The following is a 10224-nucleotide window of genomic DNA, read 5'->3' as shown; positions in this document are numbered from 1 at the left end:
TACTGGCCTAGTTAAATCAAAGTGGTTACTTTTTTTTGGCTGGGCAGTGTAGTTTTACACACCGTCTTATTTGACTTTCTCAGGACTTAAAACTGTTTTTTGGGGGCAGACCCCCACAAAGAAAAAAAAATATTTACACACGTAAGGTCAACATCTTAACGGTTTTTTATGCTCATCGAGTCATCCTTGAGCAGAGCATCAAGTTGGCATGCTTCAGCTGAATGCGGCTCACGTCTTGTGCTGCATTCAGTTGCACTCGGACATTAGGGATTTTCTCTCATAAATGTCCGATGAGCCACAACTTTGATTTCATAACAAAGCTGACGTTTTGTGCCAGATACTGTCTCCTCTTTCACTTAAGGTAACTTCACTAAAGATCGATCCATGTTGCCGCTCACATAAAGTTGGCTGAAGTTAACCAGCTAGATTTCACTGTTTCTCATTATTTTTTTCTCATGCTGCGCCTCCCCTGAAGCTCTCTGGCGCTCCCCAGGGGAGGCACGCCTCACACTTTGAAAACCGCTGGTCTAGAGGGCACAGGAGTGTCTAATAAACATGGCATGCCAAATGACTGGTTTAGCCTGATGCACAAGGAAGCTATGATTTGTGAAGTCAAGAATACTTACCCTTAAAACATGAAGCTAGATTTGTTGCTAAATATCACTCAAACGCAGTCTCTTGGCTTTTTCGTACACAGCGGGCAACTTTCCTTTTGAATGCGCCGTGTCTGTCCTCCCTCCACTCTTTCTGCAGGGAAAAAAGGTAAACTATTCAGTTTATCTTTTCAAGTGTTTGGCCTATTCCATTTTTATTTCATTGCTAAATTACATTCATGCATTTTTTACTTGTGCATTTTTAGATATATGCTCTATTTAATGCCATTGCAGACATACATAAGCTATTTCTTGCTTGTTTATGCTTGGAAGAGACAAGCACATGCATTTCATGCAGACACTATTTCTATTTTCTTGTATTAATTGACATACTTTGTCCAAAGATTTACTTTGTTGAAAATGGATATATAAAACAAGACAAAGAAATATGCATTATCATTTGCCTTACATCTATATTAAATACAAAACAATTAAAATACACAAAAATAATATGAAACAAATACATTTAAAGTAAATAAAAAAATGGTATAAAAAAATCCTACAATTACAGGGAAGGATACTACTTCTAATAACCCTTTTAAATAATTAAACTTACTGCAGCATCCACGTTGGCTGGTGAGTCACCATTTGGGTCAGCCAGCATAGAGATAACACTAATCATGATGGTTTCCACTGTGTGGATCGGCAGCCAGCGCTCCTCTGGTTTCTCATAGCCGTACTTGTCCTCCCCAGGCTCGTGCAAAATAGAAATACATACGTCTCCATTTTTGTCAACTGGAAAGAAAAAGAAAAGATATGGAAACTTGTGAAGCAGAAAATGCTATTTGCGTTTCCTATGCTATGTGTAATAATAATTACACAATTTGTAGTCATGTCCACAAGACATTTAGCTTATCAACTACCAAACCAGTTCATGATATTGTTCTTAGACAGTACCTATGAAAAATGTCTGTCATTTTTAAGTTTATTTTTGTCACATTGTTTGCATTTTTTAGCATGACTTACCTTATTCTATAACTTGTAAATAAAAGGTATCCCTGGTACATCCTTATATTGACATTTGGAATGTATTCCTCTGACTTTAATTAAAAAAACTAACAAATGCCTGTTATCATAAGCATTTATACATATCACAAAAATAAAAAATCCTAAACATTTCTGAAATGAAACCCTAGGAAATATTTAAATATTTTAGAGGGGTTGTCTTACTACACACAGAAGCAGACACCTGTACCTACCATTAGGATGCCAAATATCTGTGATGAATTTCATTTTAGGTGGCCTGAGAGGATAATCTTTGGGAAATGTCAGATGAGCTTTAAACACACCGCCTTCACTGTGGAAAAAAGAGAATAATCAATATTATAAAAATTGCATTTTGTGTACATTTCACAGCATCCACAGCAACTGAGGAGCAATAAGAGTTGCCAGGCCCAACATAAACATATTTTTATTGTAATATGGTAAACTTACTACAGTGTGTCTGGAGGCCCGATGATCAGTACTTCCCATCTGTAGAGATCATTATCCTCGATCAGGCCAGCTGAGAATCCTTCTACTGGGTTTTTGTTTAGCTCTAGGTATAAAAACAAAAGCCAAATTCAAATTGCCAAAAGCTCATTTTATTATAGTTCCTACAGAATGAAATTACAATGATGCTGTGCCTTAAAACCCTTGTCTATGGAGGCCTTGCTTGGGGGTGTGAATGGAGCTTCTTGTTGCTGAAACCACACACCATCCTATTCAGCCAACTCCTACTCACTTACTGGATCAAGCTGCAATTCTAGAGACATATTTCCCTTTGTAACTCTTAACTGTTCTTGCATTTCAACATGTATTATTACTTATAGAATATTAACAAACTTAAATATACCATCACCACTTGTGCAGAATACTGATTCTGAGCAAAATCTAAAATCCTGTCAAGTCAGTTTATGTTGGTCTAAGGAAAAATGTAAAAGGGTAGAGTGACAGTCAATTGTATGTGATTGTTGTAAACCCTGTGGGCTTTTCACCGCTTAAAAAAAAGTTAGGATGTTGGTCCTATTTGCATTGTATTGTATTGTATTCGTTTTAGGATGATCGGATTAATTTCGGTTTAAATTATGCCGGTGTGTGCTCATTTATAAAGATGGTTATGTTTTGCTCAAAATTTTGGAACAGTGAGGCATACAATATTATTTTTTCCAAGATTCAAGAAATCGAGGGAATTAAGTAATATTATCAACAACATATCCCCCTACACAGATTTTCAGTGTTTTAAGACATGTTTCTCTCAAATTGTTCCCAAATCTGATCACCACAAAACATTTGTATCACTATAATTATTAAATAGTATTTTTTTTATATTCCTTGCCTTTTTAATGATTTCAACGATTCATGAGTTGGATTTAAATGTTTACTTTAAAGTGTTTGGGAAATTATTGTGAATAAATTGAGATAACTGTTTATCTCTTTCTTTTATTTGATGCAGATTCAGGTAAAAGGATTATAAACTTCTATTATTTGTTTGTTGGCACGGCTTGGGACATCAAGTACCTGTGCGTTAGGTCACATACTGTACATTAGTGTATTAGTAATAATAATAATAATAAATAATAATAGATTTATTTTGTTAGCAGTAGTACTCTACTAGATAGTAGTATATTACATTTTACTTGTTGGACGCTTTTATCCAAAGCGACGTACATACTCAATACTGTGGACAATCCCCACAGGGGCAATTTGGGGTGAAGTGTCTTGCCCAGGGACACAACGACATGCTGACTGCAGTGGGGTTTGAACCTGGCTGTGACCCACTGATCCGAGCACCTACGGACAACCCACTACGCAACACGCCTCCATATCTCTGAGGGCTTTATCTATCTATAAAGTTCTCAGGGATATAGATATGTTTTATTGGTCAGTCAGTGAATACATTAACTTCTATTCTAACTTTCTGTATGTTCAATTTTTTTAAATAGCTGCCTCTATGTCGCAAGTGAACTCTGAGGCTTTAAGGTTACTTCACAAGCACTGATGGATTGGGTAGAGAATACCAGTAAGTGAGTTTCAATGCTACACTGGATTCTGTTATAAGTGTATGTCTGCAACAAAAGGACAATAAACAGCCTCTGCAATTGTTCAAAGTGCTTATAGGGAGGCAACTAAAAATGTGTGACATCAGATTAATTACCTCATTGCAATCAAGTCCTACTCAGAAATATCCTTATATAAAAGCTACACAAGAGCACATTATGTCCCTGAAAAGGCAAATGTCCCTCAAATTAGTGCTACAAACCAAACAAGTTACATGATGCGTTGTTCGACTCAAGTGTTCTTAGAAATATGTCAAATGCAATTGGCAGACTGCCTTTGCTAAAACTGCGAATATAGATAATGCGAGATTAGCTCGTTAGCTAGGCGTGTTGAAGCTAACAACAGTGACAGCAGCTAACTTAGCATACAGATGGAGCGAGTATTATGTTAACAATTAAATACGGTTTGCCAACACCATTGGGTTATTTAGTGGGAAATTATTTTATTGTATACATAAATACATTAACTAACATCAGGCTGATCACATAACAAGCGAACACCGTGTCTATACAATGAAACACTACTTGTTATGTATGTTGAAATATATGTAAACACATCGACTCAGTCAAGCCAGATAGAGGCTAACGTGATGCTAGCTGCTTTAAGCTAGCACGACACTAGAAAGTCACTGACACTTCTGACAGCGGCTTTCAACTGAAAACAGTATGTAACGTCTTAATACAAAAGAGTTGGTCTCTCAACACTGGATGTTGTTAATTGTCGACGCCCACTGCTATAAAGTCAGCGCAGTTTATTTGTCATTGGCGTTAGTGTGAAAGGCTGAAGAAAACAGTTTGCGCCAGTAGCACCATCGTTTGAATCACAGCTAACGGCGGCGGCTCATCGTTAGCTCGGCAGCCAGCATCAGTTACCACCAAGGTTTAATAATTAACGTTACCTGCAAGCTGTCTCCTGAGTAACAGCGCAGACTGAGGCTCTGTCATAGTTTAGCAAATGTAATGCCGCTTTGTTCAAAGGTAATGTTTTGAGTTAATAGCGTTAATTTAACGTTGACTAAAGTGTACTTCGTCCCTCTATTTTCAGTTTAGTATTCTCGTCATTCTTCTTCGTCGCCGCCTCCTCCTCCTGCTGCTGTTTCTTCTTCCTTTTCTTCTTCGTTGGTATTTCACAGAAGCCGGCATGCATTACTGCCACCTTCTGGATATATATTACATTTACATTTCTATCTTCCCTTGGATTTTTTTGCAACAACTCTGTTCTTCTTGGACGATTGTAAACATTTCCCACAAAATATTGTCAGATGTTATCCTGCAATGGGCATTGTTTTGCAATTTTTACAATTTCCTTTTCTTTCCTCTTGTCATTAATACTTATTACTTATTTTCAATATCTCACCCTGCATCCCATAATGATTGTATTTTGAACTGACAATAGATGTTTGTCAGCTTCTATTTTCTATAAGCTATAAAGCAGCGTTTGCAGCATTTGTCTTTGTCTTGTCAATATGCTTTGAAATAATGGCTTTCTTAGAAATTACCATAGAGTCTAAGAGTGTTTTCAAAGAGGACAGCATTTCTGTGACACATTATGGTAAATCCCTTCATAAGTTCAATTACAAAAAAAAAGATGACGGATGTCCAGATGTCTTCCAGGTTGAACACGTTGAAGATCAGTCAGTTATATGGATGGGTGCTTGGAGATGTGTAACTATGGATATTCTTCTGCAGAATACGAGAAGAATAAAGACAAATTGATGTTCAGACTGCCATGTATACGGTTGAATTCTGGCACTACATTAAAGTCTAGTTTTAGACAAATAATATAGCTGTGGGCTGTTTCTTTGTTTTCCATGAAACCAGTGAGCTGTCTGTACTCATACTCACACAATACCCTGTGGTACTTCTCCTGTCTGTGGCGTCTGCCGCCCAATCTGCGTCACTATAGGCTTGAAGCCCTAAGCCCTCGCTGCTCTTTCTGTAACAAAGCTGTTTATCTGCTGTACCTTTAAGATAACGGAAAACATGTTTTGCTGTAATCCAGTGCTCTTCTGTGGGATCAGCAAAATGCTGGGATAACTTACTCACTACAAAACATAGGTCAGGGCGAGCACATGTTGTCAAATAAATGAGGCTGCCTACAGCTTCTCTATACATTTTTACATCCGTCAATTTTTGTGCATCCTCATTGTCGTCTAGCTTTTGATCACATGGTGTTTCCCTAGTTCTACACTCCTGCATGTCAAAACGATTCAGGATCTTTTCCACATATCTCTTCTGAGATATTTTTACACAACTGGCAGACTTTTCGAAGTCCATGCCTAGAAAATGTTTTAACCTGCCCAGGTCCTTCATCTTGAATCTGGTGGAGAGCATATCTTTCACCTGCTCTAGGTTTCTAGCGTTGTCTGCTGCGATGATCAAATCATCCACCCAAATCACAATTATCACTTTCCCTGACTCTTTTGACTCCTTTGTGTAAACACAGGGGTCTACTGGGTTCTGTATGAAGTGGTCTTCAATTAGACATGTATGAAGCATCTCGTTCCAATTTCGCCTAGACTGTTTCAGGCCGTAAATGGATTTTTCTAGCTTGCACACTAGCTTCTCTCCTTTCTTCTCGTAACCTTCAGGTTGTTCCATATATATGTCCCTATCAATGGGTGCGTGCAGCTGACTGTCTTCACATCCATCTGGTGTAAAATCAAGTCGTCTTCGGCTGCCTTCTGCATAACTACCCGTACACTGGTCAGATTAGCTGTAGGGGAGAATGTCTCACCGTAGTCTATTCCTTCCCTCTGACTTTAGCCTTTAGCTACAAACCTGGCCTTGTACCTGTCGTGCCCTTCAATACCCTCCTTGATTGAGTACACCCACTTGCCTCCCACTGTCTGTCTACCCTCGGGTAATTTTGTTAGAGTAAAAGTATGATTGTCCTCCAGGGACCTCATCTCCTCATCCATCGCTCTCTCCCATTTTCCTGATTCAGGGGATATCATGGCCTCTTTAAAGGTCTGAGGTACACCACTCACTACTCTGTAGCAGTAATCTATGCTGGTAAGTGTACTGTCATCCTCGTCACTTTCTCTCTGGGCATAGTCTTTCAGATACTTTGGGGGTTTATGTTCCCGGGGGGGATATCTCCCACTGCATGAGGCACGTGACGTCACCCTAGGGTGCTTCTCGCCATCATCCTCCGGTGTCTGTTGACCGTCTGTCTGCATGTCTGTGCTCAGTACACTAGGCTGTGTCGTCTCTCTTTTCTCACACCCTACTCTGGAGTCCAGCTCTGGCTCCTGTGTCTGTGTCTCGTTCTCACATGTTGTCTTTGTGACAAACTTTACTAACCTGTGCTTTTGCACTTTCCCCTTACCGGGATAATAGACTAGAAAAGCGGNCCTCAGAGAACATAAGAACAGCCGCGCCTCCCCTCCCAATTATTATTGCTGTTATTATTATTATTATTATTATTACCCCTGCATTATAGCAACAACAACAATAATAATAATAATAATAATAACAGCAATAATAATTGGGAGGGGAGGCGCGGCTGTTCTTATGTTCTCTGAGGGGAGGCTCACCTACCCACACTTTGAAAACCCCTGGTTTAGAGACATTGTAGACATCAATAGGTTTGCCAAGGGAAAACATTGTTTAGGGTCTTAAGGTATTCAAAGAAGTATAGACTTGGTCGCTTTTCTGTATAGAACATTAAAAAAGTTTTGCGGAGTGAGTCCTATACCTGAATTAGTTAGCATTGTAATGGGTAACCTAGTTTCGAAGAGTTTTTGGTTTGATGCCCATTCAAACAAGCTTATAAGATTTTCAAGTTTTGTTCTACGACAGTAAACATCATAGACGGTTGCTAACAAGTGACTGAGTGAAACGACTGAATGACTCCATGCCGAACATTAGCCACCTTTAGCTTAGCGGTGGTGATGCGCCTGCAACTGTGATCTAGTTCATTTATAGCCTAACGTTAGCTTTTTACTTCCTCTATTGCATGTACGCTGTGAACTCATAAAAGTAGAGTCGATATATGATGATGATGATTTTTGCAATATTCGAAAAACCAATTGAAAAATTGCATTGACTATTTGTCGAGGGAGCTGTTGCGATGCTAACTCCCTGGTGGGACTGCGAAAAATGCATCATCACTGCAGTACTCTAATTTAATATACAGTAAGTAGTTAAATGATGAAATAATGTTGGTGGTCGAAACCATTAGACTTGAACTAAAGTACCCCCAATGACACTGATGAATTTGCCAACCTTTTTTTGAACATTTGTAACCAACTGAATTAAACTTTGACCTGCAAATTGTAAGCTCTTTTTCTTTTACGCCAGTCTTTAAAGGTCCCATGTCATGGCCTGGGGGACTGATTTATTTAATGCACTGCGTCTCCATTCAGAATGTCCAAATGCAGTCTATTTATTTAACCCAAAAATGCTTCTAATAATGTTTATAACATACAATCTCAACTTGCAGATGAAAACAAACCTTCCCATGATAGAGCACAACTAAAAGGCCGATGTCCTTCAGAAGACATTATTATCTATAATCATAGTCTTTTATTTGATCTGCGACTGATTAGACCTCCGCTCCCTGAAACTGGCAGTCATGTTGACTTAGCTTTACAAGATAACCACGGTGACAATGAGTTTGCAGTGATAAGGAAACAAGCACTCAAGAGGCATGCAGATGTCAGCGCTGACATTGAGCTACATGGGGAAGTCAAAGTCAATGAGAAGCCATTATGCAGAGAACTATCAAGTGGTGAAGCAGCAATGCTATCAGGAAGAGTGAAAGAAACAGGTAGGAGGAAGCAGAGACGTGAGCAGCACAGAGAAGCAAGACAACAGACATGCAGTTTCATTTTTTTGAGACAATGAAAAATTCATAGCACCGTCACCGGCTGCCAGCCTGAATCAAAGGTGGATGTGCATCGCTGACGGGCCTTGCAGGAATTAAATCAATTTATCTCTGATTTCACGAGGGGGGTTAAAAATATCCCCATCACTTATGTATATCTGTGTCACCCCGAGAGTGAGGTGACAGAGAGCTGTGCTGTTTCTCCACCCCCTTTAACGATGCTAATTCAAACAGAGTGCCTCAACATGACACAGACAGCCGTACTGCAGTTCACACATTGTGAGAAATAAGCTCATCATTATGCATAACCTGCAGGTGTTCATGGATTGTTGTAAATGATGCTGGTCAGGTATCCTATCAATCCCTGATATCATGGAGATTCCCCCCTCACCATGGATACATAAGAAAGAAATGTTATTATCCTGCTGACAATTAACTTCCACTTCCTTTCTTCTTACAGTGCAGACGTTTTTCTGCTTGCTCTTGCCTCTTCTTACTTTTCCTGCAGATTTTCCTATTTTTCCCATCTGAAAACTTCAAGCAGCGGCTCGTGGACATTTATTAATCACTGGGACTAATATTCTTGAAACAGACAGAGGGCTTTTGCCATACTTGAACATTGTTATGACGAGACTGCTGTTACTGCGTGCTAGTTAGCTAAAGCTAGTTAGCGGCAACATGCCTCCCTCCAGCTGACTTCCACTTTCTCCTACAGAACATGCCATGTTGGAATCTAAAATACACCTGTTGGAAGTTTACGTGGAAGTAAATGGACTATGTGGGAATGGAACAAGGGCATGCTAAAACACAGCTAGTTAGCAACAAAAAAAGGATTCCAAGGAACAGTAGGGCTGCGTACTGGGTGATAAATCTACAAGTGGCAGTCCTTCCTGGAACTCTCTGGGTGCAAAGCCTCCGAGTAAATCCTTCCCATGGGAATTTAGGGAAGAGTAACAGGCAGAGCCCAGCGCTGAGATCTGTGATCCGCCCGGCTGACCTGCACTGTTATCATCCAGGCCTTCAACCCCTGCTTATAGTAGGAAACAGCTGTGGACTGCTCCTTATTTATGAACACGTTTGTGGGAAAAACCACAAGGTGAAGTTTACAGATTGAAGGGGCCTCACCTGCACCAACACAAGATTAGTATTAACTTTGATTGGTTATTTTCACAAAATGTTTCACCTGTAAATGCTTTTTCCTGTTATGGAGTAGCATGGTGGGTCAAACGTTTTTATAACCGAGGATAGAAACTATATTAGTATATATATATTATATTATTTTTGTATCGCTGAATTTACACAATTAATACATGTATTCATATTTCAGCATTCTGCATGTGTTGCACGCAGGAAGCCTGGCTGCACAGACACTCGCTCTGTCACCCCATGGGGTCTCCTGTTCCATCATTGTTAAGTAATTGCAAAGTAATGGGCTGCCCTTCCACCACATGCTGTATGATATCCAGCACATGTTAGGTCATTAGAGAAAGTGAGTCCCTCCACTGAGGGCATCAGATAACCAAGGTGATACTTCAACTGCTGGGGGGAGACACAAAGACACACAAGAGTGTGGCGCGCGCGCGCACACACACACACACACACACACACACACACACACACACACACACACACATCACCTTAGACATCAGCGGAGACTGAGTGAGCATGAGCCAACTAAATGTGCTGTCAGAGAAGAGGTGTG

The 10224-nt window shown here is 39.8% G+C and overlaps 1 protein-coding gene across 1 annotated transcript; it reads right to left on the bottom strand.

Moving 5' to 3' along the window:
• Positions 1–604: 604 nt before the first annotated feature.
• Positions 605–4809, bottom strand: LOC104962883 (ubiquitin-conjugating enzyme E2 G1). The gene is made up of 5 exons (XM_010791386.1): positions 4591–4809; positions 2088–2190; positions 1853–1950; positions 1210–1388; positions 605–747 (listed from the first exon to the last, which is right to left on the bottom strand). Exons 1-5 carry the CDS (start codon positions 4634–4636, stop codon positions 661–663), a joined length of 513 nt encoding a protein of 170 aa, XP_010789688.1. The 5' UTR covers positions 4637–4809; the 3' UTR covers positions 605–660.
• Positions 4810–10224: the final 5415 nt, after the last annotated feature.

The sequence above is a fragment of the Notothenia coriiceps genome, unplaced genomic scaffold, assembly GCF_000735185.1.
Source record: "Notothenia coriiceps isolate Sejong01 unplaced genomic scaffold, NC01 NC01_scaffold00035450, whole genome shotgun sequence".
Lineage (NCBI taxonomy): Eukaryota > Metazoa > Chordata > Actinopteri > Perciformes > Nototheniidae > Notothenia > Notothenia coriiceps.
Note: the sequence above shows the minus strand (reverse complement) of the source record. Positions and strands in the feature narration are given on the sequence as shown.